General features: G+C 42.9%; 1 protein-coding gene across 5 annotated transcripts in view; it reads left to right on the forward strand.

Moving 5' to 3' along the window:
- Arid4a (AT rich interactive domain 4A (RBP1-like)) overlaps positions 1-19,456 on the forward strand; it is an 84,271-nt gene that overhangs the window by 37,244 nt on the left and 27,571 nt on the right. For 4 of the 5 annotated variants that reach the window (XM_011244105.2, NM_001081195.1, XM_017315057.2 and 1 more), the window contains 6 exons: positions 7,738-7,810; positions 8,958-9,052; positions 9,207-9,304; positions 10,769-11,000; positions 14,755-15,014; positions 17,510-17,707. In XM_011244105.2, coding sequence (XP_011242407.1) covers positions 7,738-7,810; positions 8,958-9,052; positions 9,207-9,304; positions 10,769-11,000; positions 14,755-15,014; positions 17,510-17,707 — 956 coding nt within the window. Of the gene's footprint in view, positions 1-7,737; positions 7,811-8,957; positions 9,053-9,206; positions 9,305-10,768; positions 11,001-14,754; positions 15,015-15,037; positions 15,364-17,509; positions 17,708-19,456 lie in introns of those variants that run through there. The other variant, XM_006515835.1, reaches the window with a different exon arrangement.

Genomic DNA, 19,456 nt, shown 5'->3' on the forward strand with positions numbered 1-19,456 from the left:
CTGGTTCTCCAACTATTACTGGGTAATTCAGTGTTTGCAATCAAGTCATCTTCTTTGAATGTCACCTTGTCTCCACTCCGGCTTTGGAAAGAAACCCCCTAAGTTTCGGGTGGGAGCAGATTATGAACCGCATGAGGCATGAGAGGAGACTTAGACCCAACAGCCTGTTCTTTTTCCCAGGCACACTTGACAGCGTGTCGCCCTCTGAGAGCCAGGTCCCTGGGGTTCTGCTCTGGATCAGAAGTCTGAGTCTATCAGCTCCCTCTCCTCCTCCTCTAGCCCATTCCATTCTGTTCCCGCCTCTTCTGCCCTCAAGTTTCCTCCACTTGTCTGTCTGTCTGTCTGTCTGTCTGTCTGCGCTTACCCTTTTGTCCAGGTTGCTCAGTTGCATCTGTCACTGTGGTGTCTTGTCCTCTCATCACAACCAGAACAACTGCTGACAGTCACCAGAGACCTTTAACCAAACAACAGTGTTTCTTATCTCATCTGACACCTTAGTAGCACTCAGATGGCATGACATTACATTGGTTTTCTGGTTTACTTCCCAACTAAATGATAGAATGACCCCAAATCTCTGTGCACACCTCAGATGTCTCTTGGCTACAGACATTTATATAAAACTGTCTGGAATTTTTTTCATGTTTATAAGTACTCAAACTCAGTATGCCCACAGCTTCGATTACCTCCCTTCCTGGCCATTCCTAATCTATTTTAATAAAAGCACCACACCCAGTTGCCTAAGCCAGATACACAGAAGGCACCTTGATTGTTTTCTTGGTCTTTCCATCTGAATCCATTCAGACACAAACCCTTTGTCTTCTACCTCCTTGAATAGCTCCTTACTTTGCCCACCTCTTTACATTTTTACTCTGCCGCACTTGGTCCAGGCAATCTCTGGCTTTTCCTAGACTAGTGCATTAGCACATAACTGCTGGCCTGCCCCTCCCCCTCCCCCAGGCTGGTCTCTGCACTAGATCTGAAGCTAGTTTTTTCAAACCAGAAACTACATGTGATCCCTTTGGGAATAAATAATTTTAGGACACAAAAGAGGTGTTTTTTTTTTTTAACTTTTTACTTAAAATATTTCTAAAGCATGTTATGTAATATCTCTTTTTCAAAGCAGTGTACTTGGCATTACTTAATGTCACATTATTCCAGATTTATTTATTCAGGAAATTCACTGCTGTCAGGACCTTTGGACCTTACACAAATACTGCCTACTTAATTTTTAAAACTTATTTCTCTTTTGCTTTATAGTTAGTTATTTATGTACATTTTATTTGGGTAGAGGAGGCTCACCAGCCATGCTAGTCAGGGGCTTGAACTCTGGCTGTGAGGCTTGGTAGCAACCCGCCACCATTATCCACTGAGCCATCTCCCCACCCCTGTGTATTTAAGGCAGGAGCTCTAGAAGCCTAAGCAGAAGATGACCTTGAATTCCCCCTACCTTTACCTCCCAAGCTCTGGGATGGCAACTGTATCCTATTTCCTGCTCTACTATCTGGTTTTGTATTTGAAACTTTGTACATAGTTGGGTTTTTGTTTGTTTTTTGTTTTGTTTTGTTTTTACTTTGTAGATTGTTCATTAGCGTCTATGTTAAGTTCTCCCTCCCTCGCCCTCCCTCACCTTTTCTGGGATGTAGTGTTGCTCTGCTGCCCAGGCTGACCTTGAATTCCTGCGCTCTTGAATTCTCTTGGCTCTGCCTCCTGAGTAGCTGCGACTACAGGTGCAGGTCATTGTACCAAGCCTTTTCTTTTTCATTTTTTTAGATTTATTTCATTTTATATGTATGAGTGTGTTGCCTGAATGTATGTTTGTGCACTGTGTGCATGCTTGGCGTCTAGGGAAGTCCGAATAAGGCATCAGATCTGCTGGAACAGGACTTAGGGACACCTGGGAGACACTGTGTGGACTCTGAGAGTCAAATACTTCTGCAGGAGCAGCAAGAGTTCTTAACTGTTGAACTGTCTCTCCAGCCACTTAAAAAGTATTCTTAGGGCTAAAGAGATGGCTCAGTGGTTAAGAGCACTGACTACTCTTCCAGAGGTCCTGAGTTCAATTCCCAGCAACCACATGGTGGCTCACAACCATCTGTAATGGAATCCAACATTCTCTTCAGCTGTGTCTGAAGACAGCAACAGTGTACTCATACACAAAAAAGAAATAAATATTTAAAAAAATCTTTTTGGGTGCTAGAGAAGAGATAGCTGAGCAGTTAAGAGCACTGACTGCTCTTCCCGAGGGCCAAGGATCAATCCCAGCACCCATGTGGGGCTCACAGCTCTGTAACTCCGGTTCCAGGGATCAACACCCTTGCAGACATACATGCAGGCGAAACACCAGTGCACATTTAACAAGTACTAAATACATTTTAAAACATATTCTTAAAATATTTTTCTTTTTAAATTGAAGTCGTTATTAACTATTCCACCGAGGCACTGTAATGTGTCTGTTGTATTGGAACAGAACATCTGCCAGCAGTAAAGTAAACCTTTTCTCATCACTGTTGGAATCACCCTCTGTTAGGGTGTGAGCAGGGGAAGCCGACTAATCCAAATCACTTTTTGCTTGTTTTTACAGACTTGTTGGTTTTCTTTTTTTTTTCTTTTTTTTTTTAAATTAGGTATTTTCCTCATTTACATTTTCAATGCTATCCCAAAAGTCCCCCATACCCACCCCCCCAATCCCCTACCCACCCACTCCCCCTTTTTGGCCCTGGTGTTCCCCTGTACTGGGGCATATAAAGTTTTCGTGTCCAATGGGCCTCTCTTTCCAGTGATGGCCAACTAGGCCATCTTTTGATACATATGCAGCTAGAGACAAGAGCTCCGGGGTACTGGTTAGTTCATATTGTTGTTCTACCTATAGGGTTGCAGATCCCTTTAGCTCCTTGGGTACTTTCTCTAGCTCCTCCATTGGGGGCCGTGTGACCCATCCAATAGCTGACTGTGAGCATCCACTTCTGTGTTTGCTAGGCCCCAGCATAGTCTCACAAGAGAGAGCTATATCTGGGTCCTTTCAGCAAAATCTTGCTAGTGTATGCAATGGTGTCAGCATTTGGAAGCTGATTATGGGATGGATCCCTGCATATGGCAATCACTAGATGGTCCATCCTTTCGTCACAGCTCCAAATTTTGTCGACTTGTTGGTTTTCAAATGCAAACTGCCTACCCTCTTATCAGTATGAATGTGTATATCTAAGAGATTGTGTGTGTGTGTGTGTGTGTGTGTGTGTATGTGACTGTGGACGGAAGTACTTAGATACACTACTCCATCGTGTCTTCAAAGCAGACTTGCTAGCTCAGTAGGCTATCCAATACCTTCTCTATTTTCTCATTTTTTTTCTTATGAGAAACTCTCTGCTTTCACAAGCACTTCAGTTTCTGTTTCCCCTTTTCTGTGTTGTAAATGGACACAAGGTGTGCCAGGGATTTTGTTCTTCCTCCTTTCTCCCCAGGGTACCCTGGCAGCGAGCACTATGGTGCATGGCCCATATTAAACCCTCATCACCTAGTTTGTGAAGAATGAATAAATGTGGATTATGTAAAATCTTGGGAAATTGCTGTGTGAAACAAGTTGTTGGACTGTTGTTTGAAGTTAATTGGAACAGTCTTTGACACAACTTCTCTTTTCTTCAAAATACCTCATTTCTTACACAATGTAGTCTAGGTTTCTCTCTCTCTCTCTCTCTCTCTCTCTCTCTCCCTCTCTCTCTTTCTCTCTCTCTCTGTTTTTAAATATTTTCCTCCCACCAACTTGGGATAGTTTTCTGTACCTTGCCAAAGATTCAAAGATTTCTTGTTTAAACCCTTTAATCGCTTTCCACCCGTATCGGATGAACACTGATTTCGGTACTGGGTTTTGTTGTTATTTTATATATTTCTTTTCATCCTGGCCTTTGAAGTCTGGGCTTTCATGAATTGACCCCTGTTCACCTTCTTCTCACGTCCACGTGTCTCCGAGCTCCCAGCCTCCACTCAGACGCGGCTGGAGGCTCCTTCGTGTTGGGTGTAGTCAGCTTTGTCTTCTCAGTGTTAAGTAGCACTGGATGGGCACAGTGAAAGCTAAGCTAGCTGTGGTGCTCATCTGAAATTGCAGCACTAGGGATGCAGAGGCAGGAGGGTAGCTACAAGTTTCAGACCAGCCTCCAGTTTTGACAGTTTGGATACCTTCTGGATTTGCAGTCTGTAAAGTCAATTTCCTGGCTAGGAAACTTAACAGCAGAAATGAGGTGTGTATTGCTTCATCTGTGGCATGTGCCTGCAATCTCAGCACTTGGACAGGAGGATGGACACTAACTGGAGCCTACCTAGATTACAGGAGACCCCCGTCTGAAAAGGGTAGCATACTGTATTATATCCAGATGAAGTGTGAAGCCTGCTTGTCGCCGGAGTGGATGCTGTTTCTGAATGAGCATTTGCTTCCAGATGTGTGGAGATGGTGGCCCATGTTGTGGACAACTTGAAACATCCTGTCCTTCCCGGCTTTCCTGGCTTTACTGCAGAGCATTCGGTTTTTCCGGTGGCCAGTGTGAAACGTGCAAGAACATCTTCTCAACTGAGTTGCAAGATGTCTTTTCATCACACAATGATTATCTAAATGCTTGACAGTCATCAGAGATTAAAGCTGTGCATAAAGTAGCCGTGTCTCAAACTGGCAGACCTACAGAGTACTGCCAGCATAGAGAGGCATGGAAGAAAAATCCAACCAGCAGAAACTCCCTGGAACTTCTCTCTCCTGCTCTCATCCACTCCCTCTCCTTCAGGGCAGGGCTGATCTCTCCTCCTCCTCCTCCTCCTCCTCCTCCTCCTCCTCCTCCTCCTCCTCCTGCTCCTCCTCTTCCTGCTCCTCCTCCTCCTCCTCCCTACTCCTCCCCCCTCCTCCCTGCCCTTGTGGACCGAGTGATGGCATGCTCTTCCCTATTCCTTCGTTTCATTCATGATTCATGACTGAGAACTTCAAAAACACGACTCTAATTCTTTACAAAATGTCCTGTCTATATGATACCAAGTAGTGGCTCTTTAGTACGTTGTGACAAAGCCCTTTCCTGATCACGGCTTTTCTCTGTCGGACCTATCTGCTCCTGCTTGCTGTTCGGGAACTGCCAGTCACATGGAAAGGCTTTCTTTACTATTACAGTGGCAGCCGCTCCGGAGCAGAACTGGTCGTGCCACCCTGCATTCCCGCACTATGCACACTACATTATGTGGTCTGGCCCCTTGTGTCTGTCCACACCACTCGGCAGAATCAAAGCAGCAAAATGAGAAGGGGTCACGTAGTCTCATTTCCATCCACCGTGCTCTTGCACCGCTCCTGAGTGATGATAAACTATTGATAAATACTTGAACTTAATTTGAAGACATAATGCCTCATGTCAGAAGGATCTGAGCCTGGTAGTGTAAACCACTACTCGTAATCCTCCGTAGACTATGGGTAGCGGTACCCATTCACATCCAGGAGTGTTCTGGAACCTTGAGATCCTCTTGCTTGCTCTACCAGGTTTGCCAAGAATATAGTTACTCTTGATTACCTGAAGGGAAGAAGTCTCACAGTTCAGAGAATCTCTACCTTTCTTCCATCTGCCCTTTCCCACACCTAAGTCCTTCAGAGGTGCTAGAGTGTGAGAAGGCCCAGGGAGGGACAGCAAACAGCAGCAGCTCAGGATCCCATGCAGAAGGCACTTCCTAGTGCATGGAACACAGCTAGTAAACTCATGGTGAGGAATTCTCTATCCAACTCAGCAGTTTTGCAAAAGCCATCAGGTAAATTTAAAACTTTGTTTATAGCTTACTTATTTTTGGTGGGAATTTCCTCTCAAGAAAGTAGGTATATGTAAATTGAATTTTTTACTAATTTTGTTTTTATATCTTGGAACTGTACCTGAACTTAAAATTTTGTGGCATAGTTCCTCACAGAGCCTAGAATACTCTTTATTATTCACTAACTTAATGCCCATAAACTATCAGTTTTTAACCTGTAAAAGTATACACTCAACCTTGAAGAATTTAGCATAGCTTGATACAACCTTATTTGTGCCATGTTTGCATTTAGTGGGTTGATTTTTCTTTGCTTACATTAGGGAACAACTTTTATTTTTATTTTATTTTATTTATTTCTGGTTTTATTGAGATAGAGTGTCATGTAGCTCTAGCTGTTGTAACACTTGCTGTGTAGTACAGGTTGGCCTTGAACTCACAGAGATCTGCCTGCCTCCTAGATTTTATTATATATTTTAATTCACTACATGTTCATCGATTCTGGCTATACTATTAGCTATTAAACTTCTTAAAGGATAACATGATCTTAAAGTGCCTGTTGCCTTCTAAGCCCTGAATAATCAATATTTATTGCCTGAACATTGCTTTTCATCTGAATATGGGTCTTAAAAGGCAAAAATTTCAATTATTCTTTTAGAACCATAGGAAAGGTATCTTCGAAAGACATGATCCTGTATATGGAAGGAACATTCGTGTTTTACTAATTTTTCTATAGTACTGCTGAATTTTAAATAATTTCTATAACTCAGTGTGATGTTTATCTTCAGTCTTAGCACAGAGCCCGTGACAACAGGATGGTCAGTAGTTCAAGGGCATCCTCACCTACAGAGCGAGGTTAGCCTGTCTTGCTTGTGACCCTGTCTCAAAACAAAAACAGAAAAATTATAAATATTTATAGGTAATATACCAGCAGATATTATATTTTTATACCATGTATGTGTATGTACATGCTTGGATTGGCACCTGTGTGATGGTATGAGGAAAACTTGTGGGAATCAATTCTCTTTTTCCATCATGTGGGACCCAGCGATTGAACTCAGGCCATTAAACATATTGGTGGTGCCCTACCCACTTAGCCATCCTGCCAGCCCAAGGATTGTTTATTTTAATACATAATACTATTATATGAAAACACTACTACATTTATGTAATTAGTACATAGGAACACTTAAATTGGTGGGTTTTGGAAATTTATTTTTTACAGAGGTGGGGGCGCGCAGGGTGCACAAACACTCACAACTAAGTAATTATGTGTCAGCCTTTTTTTTTTTTTTTTTTTGCTAGTAAACAATACTCTTTGTTTTATTTTGAAGCAGGGTAAGAAGTATCCATTCTTTTGACACAATCTTGTCTTTAAATGCTTTAAAGGGTTATAGTAGCCAATACAGAAGGAGGCAAGCACTAGAGAAAAGTGGGGGGGGGGGGGGGGGGGGCACCAAGTATGACTTATATGATTTACTTAAAGGACTTAAAATTAAGTTTAAAAAAGTCTCATCTAAACAAAACACTCTTGCCACTGACCTTACAGCCTTTGCTTATATTCATTCAATGATACTGTTTTCTATAAAAATATTTTTCTCATTAGTGTGCTTGTCTCCCAATATATTTGTATGGGCCATATGACATTTGTTGGTTTTCCCCAAATGAAGTCAAAACAGTCCTCTTGCTCCATTCTGGAATCTGTTTCTCTTGACTCTTGTGAGTCTCTGGTGGGACTCCAGGCAGAGTCACAGCGGAAGGTGGGCTGAAGGGTAGAGACTGGCGGACAGTGCAGTGGGTCTGCGTTATCAGATGTGAATTAAGGGCTGGGATGGTGGAGCACTGTCCTAGCATTTGGGAGGCCTAGCGTTTGAGTCCCAGACCAGCAACAAAGCCACAGCATTACAGTGTGAGTACCAGGGGTTCACACCAACAGCGGTCACACTGATCTCTTGCTGTTCCCTGTGCTTGCCGTTACAGCCTGAGGAAGAGCTTGATCCTGAGGAGAGGGACAATTTCCTCCAACAGCTTTATAAGTTTATGGAAGACAGAGGTACGCTGTTCTTAGTGGCTTTGTGTGTGAGTCTGTGCACTGTTTCTGCCATATTAGGAGTGAGTGCCTTATAGTCCAGCGAAAGCCGATGAACCAGCTATTCCTGATGGCACTTAGATGAATAAAAATAAGCTATTCAAGTAGAATACATTGGAAGTCATTATTTATAATTACACTTGTAAAAAGATTAAAATAGTCAGAAATAAAAAGTGACCAATTGGGCTGGAGAGATAGCTCAGAGGTTAAGACCACTGGCTGCTCTTCCAGAGGTCCTGAGTTCACTTCTCAGCAACCACATGGTGGATCAAAACCATCTATAACATGAAACCTGTTGACCTCTTCTGGTGTGCAGGCATATATACACGTAGAACACTATATACTGAATAAATAAGTAAAAAAAAAAAAAGTTTTAAAAAGTGACCAATCATCACATTACTTACCCTGCATAGTACTTTATTTATTTCATGTACATGAGTACACTGTCGCTGTCTTCAGACACAGCAGAAGAGGACATCAGATCCCATTACAGATGGTTGTGAGCCACCATGTGCTTGCTGGGAATGACCTCAAATGCATAGTAATTTATTACAGTGGTAAGGCGCTCATGGAGAGTAGACTCACCTGATCCCTGTTCTACTTGAGCTGAAGATGACAGACATCAATGTCTTTCTGAGTAGGATAGGATTTCTGTAGAGGTAGAAGGAAGAGAAGCATTATAAATCATCACACGCTGGCAGGTTTCAGTCCTAGGAAGTCGTGGGTCATTTGGCTCTAGACGTTCTGTGGCTTTGAAGAATCCTGCACAGAACCGGAGCAAAGCGTGGAGCTGCAGCCTTCCTGCTTCGTCTCACACTGCATTGGGCCACAACCAGCACTGTCAATTTTTAATTTAATTTTAGCCATTTCTTTGGTATTGAGGCAACTAGATTGACTGTAGACATGCGCAACTCCTAAATTCCAGACAGCCCACAAAACTGCACACAGAACACAGAGAAGAAAGACTTTGTGGCTTATGTGGCTTAAGGACCTTTAAATGTATACCTTCAGTGAATGAATTTTGTTGAATTAGAAGTCAATATTTTTATTTTCAAACTAGTATTTTTCATTTGACTAAATGCTTTATTTTTTTCCTTCTGACATTTAAAAGGTACTCCGATCAACAAACCACCTGTTTTGGGCTATAAAGATCTCAATCTCTTCAAACTCTTTAGACTGGTCTATCATCAGGGGGGATGTGGCAATGTAAGTATACCGTTGCTTTAGAAGTATGTGTTTGTGCGTTGAGAAGTCTGGTTGCTTGATGCTGCACTGACGTAGGCATTTTCTTAAAGAACACAGAATGCTAGTGTAACAGTTATTTCCTTTGACAGTTGTTAACAAAATCTTAATCTTCCAGATTGACAGTGGTGCTGTATGGAAGCAAATTTATATGGACCTTGGCATTCCAATTTTGAATTCAGCTGCTTCCTACAATGTAAAAACTGCTTATAGAAAGTAAGTTGTCCAGCTTCATTAAAGAATAATTATTAGCAAGTAAAGTAGTTTGGGCAAAAGGATATATTGTATGGCAGACCTTACATAATACAGCTTCCTTGACAACAGTTTTTTTTGTTTGTTTGGTTGGTTGGTTTTGGTTTTGTTCTTTTTGTCTTTTTGTGGAGAGGTGGCAAGGGCAGAGGGCGGGTATGAGGGAATGGGGAGATGAGTGGGACTGGGGTGTATGAAGTGCAGTTTACAAAGAATCAATAAAAAGTTAAGCCAGGCAGTAATGAATGGCACAGGCCTTTAATTGCAGCTCTCAGGGAAGCAGAGGCAGGAGGATCTCTGAGTTTAAGATCCACGATGAGTTACAGGACAGCCAGGCCTACATCGAGAAACACTGTTGGCAGGCGGATTTCTGAGTTCGAGGCCAGCCTGGTCTACAGAGTGAGTCTCAGGACAGCCAGGGCTACACAGAGAAACCTGTCTTGAAAAGCTGAGAGAGAGAGAGAGAGAGAGAGAGAGAGAGAGAGAGAGAGAGAGAGAGAGAGAGAGAGAGAGAGACTGAGACTGTCTTGAACAGTACCCCTCCTGCCCCCAAATGATCATTTACAGGGAACAGCCTGTAATTTTAATTAACACTGCAAACAAGGGCCATAAATGTTAAAAGTTTAAGCTGGCAGTCACGTGGGGCTGAAAGGTTTCCTGAGTCATAGCCTACCATTCTCCACTTCCCATGTCATGCTGATTTCCTCTTAAAAGTCAGCGATGCAGGAGTGCACATCGTGTCCAGATCCAGCTCACCGGCTGCAGTTTTGGTTATGTGCATGTTCTAGAGCAGTGGCTCTCAACCTTCCTAACTCTCTGAGCCTTGAATACAGCTCCTCATGCCCTGGTGACCTCCAACCATGAGATTATTTTCCTTGGTACTTCATAACTGTAATTTTGCTGCTTTTATGAATCATAATGTAAATGTCTGGTATGCGTGATCTCTGATATGTGACCCCTGTGAAAGGGTGGTTTGGCACCCCCAGAGGGGTTGCGACCTACAAGTTGAGAACTGCCCTTCTAGAGCTTGAATACAGTTCCTCATGCCGTGGTGACCTCCAACCATGAGATTATTTTCCTTGGTACTTCATAACTGTAATTTTGCTGCTTTTATGAATCATAATGTAAATGTCTGGTATGCGTGATCTCTGATATGTGACCCCTGTGAAAGGGTGGTTTGGCACCCCCAGAGGGGTTGCGACCTACAAGTTGAGAACTGCCCTTCTAGAGCAGTGCTGTGGGAGGCTTATTAGTCTCTGGTTCTCAGGATAATATTTTAGTTGATGGTATTTTTTTGTTGATTGTATCAAAGGCATTTACTAACATACCAAGAATACTTTAAACATGGCTCAGGTTTTACTACACATTTACCTAATATTCACATTAAATGCAGAGACTAAGATTTCTTAAGATGAAATGTTGTGTGTTTAGATATCTCTATGGTTTTGAGGAGTACTGCCGTTCTGCAAATATTCAGTTCAGAACTATTCACCACCATGAACCAAAAGTAAAAGAGGAAAAAAAAGACTTTGAAGACTCAATGGACGAAGCTCTAAAAGAGGCCCCGGAAATGCCTTTGCTGGACGTGAAGAGTGAGCCCGAGGAGAATACGGACTCAAACAGTGAAAGCGACAGAGAAGACACAGAGCTAAAGTCGCCAAGAGTGAGTTCTTGTAGCTTTATCTGCTTCAAGCATTAGTTTGAACTTTTTGTGGGCATTTTAATGTATGTGCATACTATTTGTTTATGTTCCAGTATTTAGTAATATTGCTTCAAGGTTATTAGAGCAGTCTCTTTCTACAGACAGTGCTTATCAGTCCTACCTGCCAGCCTGTGCCACAGCCTGAAACCCTGTCCTAAACAACCAAACCAAACAGACAAAAACAGTAAACACACGCACGCACACACACACACACACAGACCTGCACACTCATCTTCTCTGTTACTGTCCGTTCAAGGCTCTGTTGTCTGGCTCAGTCCCGTGTACTCTTCTTGCTCAGATGTCTCCCCAGTGAAGCCTGCACTGGTTGCTGCCTTTCTAATTACTTCCTATCTCCTTTCTCGCTCCTCTTATCTGGGATGTACTTGCTCAGTCTGAATTGATTTGCTCTCTTTTCCTCCCTCTGTACTAAAGTTGCATCCCATGAAGGCAAGGCTGAGTGTTGGTTTTGCTCACTGATGAGATCCGAGGCTTCTAGAATAAAGACGCACAGCACCCAGAAAGCGCTCATTAGGTAGCTGAATGAATCACCTCTAGGTGATTCCTGTGCTCCCAAACTACCACGCTTCCTATCAATCTGTGTGCGTGCTGTACGGCTTTATCTCCGCATACATTGATTTGTATTTTCCCATCTACCTCGCCTCCGCCCCCTGTATTCCTCCTCATTGATTAAGGTTTTATGAAGGATTGCCATTCACTATCTGATCCATGCCCAATGAGCTCTACATAGCATGACTTATCATTTTATGGGTTGCCACACTGTCAAGAATTTCCGTTCTTTTTTTTTTTTTTTTTTTTAAGACATGGTCTGTCTATTATGTATCTCTAATTGTCCTAGACCATGCTGGCCTCAAAGTCACAGACATTTTCTTGCTTCTGCTCTCGAGTGTGGGGATTAAAGGCATGCACTACCGTGCCTGGCTTTCAGCTCCTATGTATCTTATGTGTTGGTGAGGCCATGTTTAATGGAAAGGAAAGGTGAATTCTTTATTTTTATCTTATGTGTGCCAGTGTACACCCGCCTGGATGTGCGTGCGTGCATCAGATGCATACCTGGAGCCCACAGAGGCCAGCGAAGAGCACCAGATCTCCTGGAGCTGGAGTTATGGGTGGTTTTAATCTATCTTATGGGTGCTGAAAATTGAATTCAGGTCCTTTGCAAGAGCATCAAGTACTCTTAATTACTGAGACACTGAGACATCCCCCCAGCCCCCAGAAATCTTATTTGTAAACTGACTGTTCTGTCATCTAATAAGTAAATAAAGTTTTGTTATTTTGTTAATTTCAGTTTTAGAGAGGGACTAATATAGCCCAGGCGAGATGCAACTCACTCTGTAGCTATGGATAACTTTGAACTTTTGGCCCTTCAGTCTCCATTTTCCAAGTGCTGGAATGATAAGGGTGAACTCTACCATGCCTGTTGACCAGTTAGAGGTGTGTGTGTGTGTGTGTGTGTGTGTGTGTGTGAGTGCACGCTCACGTGTGCGTGTGGTGCATGCACATATCTCTGCAAATGGGAAGATACCGGGTGTCTTGTTCTCTTTCTTACTGCCTTAGTCCTTTGAAACCTGGTCTCTCACTACCTGGAGGTAGGCTGTGGCCAGCAGTTCCCAGTGGCCCTGCTGTTTTCCCCTGTCCTTCCCCTAACCCCCAGCACTGGTGTGGGTGCATGTGTAGGTTTGTTGGTTTTTTGTTTTGTTTTGTTTTAAGATTTTATTTATTTATTATATGTAAGTACACTGTCGCTGTCTTCAGACACTCCAGAAGAGGGAGTCAGATTTCGTTACGGATGGTTGTGAGCCACCATGTGGTTGCTGGGATTTGAACTCCACACCTTCGGAAGAGCAGTTGGGTGCTCTTACCCACTGAGCCATCTCACCAGCCCTTGTTTTGTTTTTTAAGGCAGGTGCAGGACTTTGAACTCAGGGTCTCGCGTTTCCACAGCAAACTCTCTTAGAGGCTGAACCGCCTTCCCAGCTCCTTTCTTTTTTCTTTCAAATCCCTGTCAATTCTAAGTAGAGGAGGGAAGCCTTCTGCCATCATATTAGATGGACCTGAAGCAAAGTTTAGAGCATCTTAAAAAGGTTCACCAGTTTCATAGCTGACGTGCAAGATGCTTGGTAGCGGCTTCATAAGACAAGACTAGTGCCTCCTGTAACCATTAATGATCTTGGTACTTATTCAAAGAAATCTCACTTAGTTACTTAATTAGTTACTTAATTAGTTAGTTTATTTTTGTATGTATGTATATTTCAGTTGTGCGTGTGTACCCTCAAAACCTAGAAGAGGATGTTAGATCTCCTGGAGCTGGACTTAGAAGCAGTTTTGAGCCACTTGATAAGGTGCTGAGAACCAAACTTGGGCCTTGTAGAAGCGCATCCAATGCTCTCAGCCACTGAGCTATCTCTCCAGACCAAAAGCTCACTTTTTAGATATTGATGCCAGTAGGTCCTTAAAGCAGAATCACTTAAATATACTGATATTTGATTTTTAAAAGATACTTGCTGGGCGTGGTGGTGCACACCTTTAATACTAGCACTTGGGAGGCAGAGTCAGGTGGATTTCTGAATTCGAGGCCAGCCTGGTCTACAGAGTTCCAGGACAGCCAGGGCTATACAGAAAAACCCTGTCTTGAAAAACCACAAAAAAAAGAAAAGAAAAGAAAAGAAAAGAAAAGAAAAGAAAAGAAAAGAAAAGAAAAGAAAAGAAAAAAAGTATTTATTTTATGTATATGAGTACACTGTAGCCGCCTTCAGACACACCAGAAGAGGGCATTGTATCCCATTACAGATGGTTGTGAGCCACCATGTGGTTGCTGGGAATTGAATTCAGGACCTCTGGAAGAGCAGTTGGTGCTCTTAACTGCTGAGCCATTTCTCCAGCCCCTGATACTTGATTTTTATTGTAGTAAAATATATTGATATTTAAATTTTGTTTTAATACATGATATGACTTGGAGATCACAGAACTTTCAAAGAGGCCGTAAGTTAGGGGCTATATTTTTGAAGATTATTAATAACTTGAACATTTTTTTAAACATTTACTGTGTGTGTGTACACATACGTGAAGGTGGGAGAACAATTTGTGGGAGTCACTTTCTCCTTTCGTGACCATGTGGCCCGGTCATGAGCTCAGGTCATCAGGCTTGGTGGCAAGGACGTACCTTCTCTCTGAGCCGTCTTTCGAGCCTAGCATTACTGGTGGGAAATTCTATCCCTGGCATAGAAATGATTCATTTAAACTCTTTTATCATAGCTAACAGTATAGAGTTAGGGATGGAGCCCTGAGGACAACACTTGCTAAGCGTGTGCAAAGCCCCAGCACTGCCAAACAATAGAATAAAACAATGTTGTGAGCAGAGAGTTTGCAGGTGTCGGTGGGGTGCTAGGTGCCAAAACCAGGGCTTTGCTCATGCCCCGTTCCCACTGAGCTGTACGCTAGGCACCAGGGGAAAGGGGCTTCCTTGGGTGTTTGTGTCCAGGGATTATGGTAGTGTTGGACATAATAAAGAGATTTATATTGATGATTCTTTTGCTTGCAAATGGAAGAGAATGGTCCTGAGTTGATTAGTGCTCAGATTCTGATCTCGTGCCAGGACGCAGCACACTTACTACTGTGGAGACTTCAGAGAAAGCTGTAAAGGTGTCTTTCTCTCTTGGAGCATTGCCTCTCTCAAAGCTTTTATCTCCTCTACTAGGGGAGAAGGAAAATTGTTCGAGATGCAAACTGTATCAAGAAGGAAATAGAGGAAGAGAAAATCGAAGACAAATTCCTCCGAGATGATTTAGAAAATAAGGACGCAGGTGATGACGATGACGATGGCGACCCAGCAGCGAAGAGAGAGCATGAGCTGCTGTTCGGGAGGAAGAGCACACCAAAGAACAAAGAGAAGAAGATTAAAAAGCCAGAGGACTCTGAGAGAGACTCAGATGAAGAGGAAGAGAAGAGCCAAGAGAGGTACATTGTCTTATGTCTGTCTTCCAGAGGCACCTGTCTGGGGTCCAGCCGCGCTTTGTTCCTGTTTAGAGATTCAGGTGTGAGGGGATCTCTTCTTATTGGGACTTCCATTCCTCTTGTCTAATGAAGGTGAGACACATTGTGAAGATGATGTGTATCGCCTTTCGGAATTGGAGAATATACTGGTCGCACCATTTAATAGCACTTGTGCCCTAAACAGTGGCCTCAAAGAAGGCTGCGCCACCCTGTGAAAAGAAAGGTCCTGCAGTTGACAGCAGGGAAGGGAACTGGAGAAAATGGAGGAAGTGGACAGCGGGGACAGCGACAGCAAAGTTCCATTTTAAAAAAGGTACAATGTGGGAAAGCTAACGAACACATGGGTGCACAGGACGAGAGAGAGAGAAACGCTTCTGTGTGTCAGCTTGGTTTCAGACACTTTCCTTTTTCCAGTTATTGTATTGGAGAATGTGGCATGCACCCCTGGTTCTAGCTTAGAAAATACATTCTTTCCCCACATCTCATCAATAAAATCCAGCTTTTTAATGTCCACTCTGTTTGCTGTTGAGTGAAAACAGTATTTTTTTTCCATGTATCAGACTTTCATGGATTGAAGTAACTTAAAAATAGCCCCCAATCCAGCAGTTGCGCTAGATCCAGGTAATGTCTCGCCTTGCTTCCTAGTGGGCCATTCTGCACATGTGATCAAATGAATTGATTAGTTTTTAGGTGTTACTAAAAATCAAGTTTTAGAACAACAGCGTAACAGTCTTACTTGAAAGTAGAAGCTTTTCTCCCGTTATTTTGTAGTGATTTTTATCACGTAATGATACCTTTTCTACAAGTTTGAGGTCTTTATGCTCCATTTGGAGACAGTGGCCTGCTGTATCCAGTTGAGAGCTGGCAGGGTTGGTAAATGGCCCTTGGGAGAGCTAGTGGTAGAGAAGCAGACACTGTAGGTGAGCAGCAGAGGCGTCCAGTGCTTGGCGAGGACACAATGAGCGCTGGCAGTTGGCTGTGCACTAGGCTAGTTTTTAAAAGTTCCGTCACGAAGTAGAATACAGGACTTAAAAAGTAGCAGGAGACATCTGGCAGTTGCGAATGATGAGAACAGTTTAAACATCTAAGCAGGACGTTAAGCAAAGGCCAGCTACTTAAAAAGTTCTAATTATAATAATGAGTCTATAAATAAGCATAGCTAAGATTCTTTATACTTTTAACATAAATGGAGCAAATATATTAGAGCAAAGAATTCAATCTCCCATGCAAAGGTTAATATTCTGTTTTACTAAATAAAAGTTGAGTGTACAAACAGCAGCCAGCATATAGTCCCAGTCTGTATCAGGGCCCATGGAGATTTCTGTTTAGTAGGTTTTCTCCAGTACTTACAATGATTTCTTCACAACATTTATGAGAAGTGTCCCTGGAGAGCAAATATTCCTGAAGCAGATTAGCTATGAAAGCTTCAGCCATGTACCAGGGCCCACTGAAAGATGCCTGTGAGTATTGTCGACCCTCACAGCTCCTTAAGACCACGTCTGAAGCTTTGAAATTCGCAGAACACCTCAGCCATCTCTGAGGCAGCGATATACCTTGTGGATACAATTTTAAAATATTGCTGGACTTTTCATATGAATACCCTTCGTGTCTAATTATCAAAATAAAAGTTGCTGGGAGAGGAGTTAGAAGTAGAAACTAACAGAGACTTATAAAGCTCTGCTCTACCATCGCTCTCCTATGATTTCAACAATAGCCTCATTTAAAGCAGAGTCCAGGCCAAGAGAGAGTTACTATGGGAGGTAGCCTTTGTTCATCATGTTACCCACCAAACAGTGTCTTGTAAAGTGAGAAGACAGTAGTGCTAAAGTAGACTTAAGATAACTAGTTGCAAGAATTTACAAAATAGCTTTAGAAAATTCTCCCAGGTAAGGTGGCATTTGAATGAATCTTTTTTTTTTTTTTTTTTTTTTTTTTTTTTTGGTTTTTCGAGACAGGGTTTCTCTGTGTAGCCCTGGCTGTCCTGGAGCTCACTTTGTAGACCAGGCTGGCCTCGAACTCAGAAATCCACCTGCCTCTGCCTCCCGAGTGCTGGGATTAAAGGCGTGCACCACCACGCCCGGCTTGAATGAATCTTAACGACCATCCTAGGGCATATGTTTTTTTAATTTTTTGGTTTAAAAGTGATTTGTTTATTGACTCTGCATCTTCATTAACCGTGATTCTTGAATGGCCTTTAAGAAGAATGGGTTTACCTTTGTGTAGTGTACCTTTATGTCATCAACTCCTTGGTAAATGGTCCATGAAATCTCCTCCTCCTCCTCCTCCTCCTCCTCCTCCTCCTCCTCCTCCTCTTCTTCTTCCTCCTCCTCCTCCTCCCCTGACATGTCACCGAGGTAAACTCGGGTTGTCAAGACACAACGTGCTGGATCTTTTCTCAGTTCTTAGTTTGCCCTCCGTTGAGCTATTAGTAGCATTATCAATGTTGTAATTCACTGCAGGGAAGAGACTGAGAGCCGGTGTGACTCGGAAGGGGAGGACGAGGAGGACGACACAGAGCCCTGCCTGACGGGAACCAAAGTGAAGGTCAAGTACGGACGAGGAAAAACTCAGAAAATTTATGAAGCCAGCATCAAAAGCACGGAGATGGACGACGGGGAGATTCTGTACCTAGTGCACTACTACGGATGGAACGTCAGGTGAGCCGTGAAGCTGTGCGCTTACAAGGCACGCCTTGCTCTAAATATTACCAGCGCTTCCACTAGAGGCCAGCAGGATCTGCCCTTGAAACAACTGAGTCTATCACTCTTTTACTGGGAGGCAGACCACAAGACAGGAAGCCATGGGGCTGAGTCTGTGAGCGCTCAGGGCCCCACCTTAGGAACTAGGGCTAGTACAGGGCTCTGGGAACCTTGCAGCACTGTCAAGGAGCGAGGACACAACTCTAGGCTGCACATGCCTCTGTTTCCTTTTGCAGAAGTCAAGCCAGTGTCAAGTACCACAGTAGTTTGGAGTTGGCTTAGTAGTTAAAATCTGTGTTGGTTAGGACTTGGATTTGAGCTTCCGTTGTGTGGTAGGTTTAAGAAAGTCTTTGTTCTGTGCTGATACAGTCAGGAAGCTGATGTGATTCTATGATTGGCTTTCTTAATAAATCTTACCTGGAAGGAGCAACAACTAGATCAAAGTTAATCCTATAATTGGTAAAGAGGCAGAAGTGACTCATGAGTCACGAGAAAAAGGATATTTTGCCATTTCTGTGGCTTGGACAATGTTCCCTGTTCTGTGTTCAGACATGATTAGGAAGTTGTCTTTTTTCCTGTCTTGATCCCCTGTGAGCACGGAGCAGACATGTCTGTACAGTTGGCTGCATTCAAAGGAAGGGCATCTTAGTCAGACCAGCTTAGAACAACACTGAGGCCAGAAACCTTATAATTTCTGGGTAATTTAGTCCTATTTCTAAAATGGGACATCTGTGTGAGAGGAGCCCTGATGTGGCTGTAACACCTGCCTGACACATCACTCAGACCAGGCCAGAGAGGACCATGCTGAGGTCCTCCAGAGAGGTCTGCTCTTTTTTTGGTGTGATGTGTCCTGGGAAATTCAGGAGTAAGATGTTTTCTTCTTTTTAGCCCTAAATCAAGTATGTATCTTTCTTACTGCGTTTAGAAGATTGTATTTAATTATATAGATTTTTTTTTATATCAGCATGTAATCAGGTCTTGTTCTCTCTATTCCCTGTATATTTTATAGTTCCTGGTATATTAGTAGACCCTTAATAAATGTTCAAATTAAGAAATATCGATATATAAGGTATTGTTAGCCCTCTGTTCCAAAGGGCTTAGTTAGCTATTGGGTAATCTGGGAGAAGATGATTTTTAGCTGTAGTATAAGCATCATGGTATCTAGAGCAGCTAAAACCTGTACATACTTGAGCTTTGCACGTCTCCATGGCAACTAGTCTACAGTGTTACTGAATATGAATATCTGTGCACTTGGCATAATGCAAGAAGTATTACTTAGTTCTGCATAGTTTACTCTATTTGATCTGTAAGTTCCAATTGTGAGAACTGAAAACAAAGCACTACAGATAGTTTAGAATTGGGAGTTTACCCACCCCGTCCTCTCTTTGAACCTTGAAGAAGCTCTTTTCTAGTTGTTGCCTTGAGGGTTGAGTGTTTTTGTTTTTTGTTTTGTTTTTTCAAGTTGAGGTTTCTCTGTGTAGCCCTGCCCTGCCCCAAAACTCTCTGTGTAGACCAGATTGGCCTGGAACTCAAAGAGATCTGCCTGCTTCTGCCCCCTAGTAGTGCTGGTATCAAAGGCGTGTGCCATCTCTGCCCAACAGGAACAGACTTTTTCTCTCACTGCTGGGGCGTGTGTGTGTGTGTGTGCGTGTGCGTGTGTGTGTGTGTGTGTGTGCATGTGTGTGAGTGTGAATATATTTCATATAG

The sequence above is a fragment of the Mus musculus genome, chromosome 12 (assembly GCF_000001635.26).
Source record: "Mus musculus strain C57BL/6J chromosome 12, GRCm38.p6 C57BL/6J".
In the NCBI taxonomy this organism is placed as follows: Eukaryota; Metazoa; Chordata; class Mammalia; order Rodentia; family Muridae; genus Mus; species Mus musculus.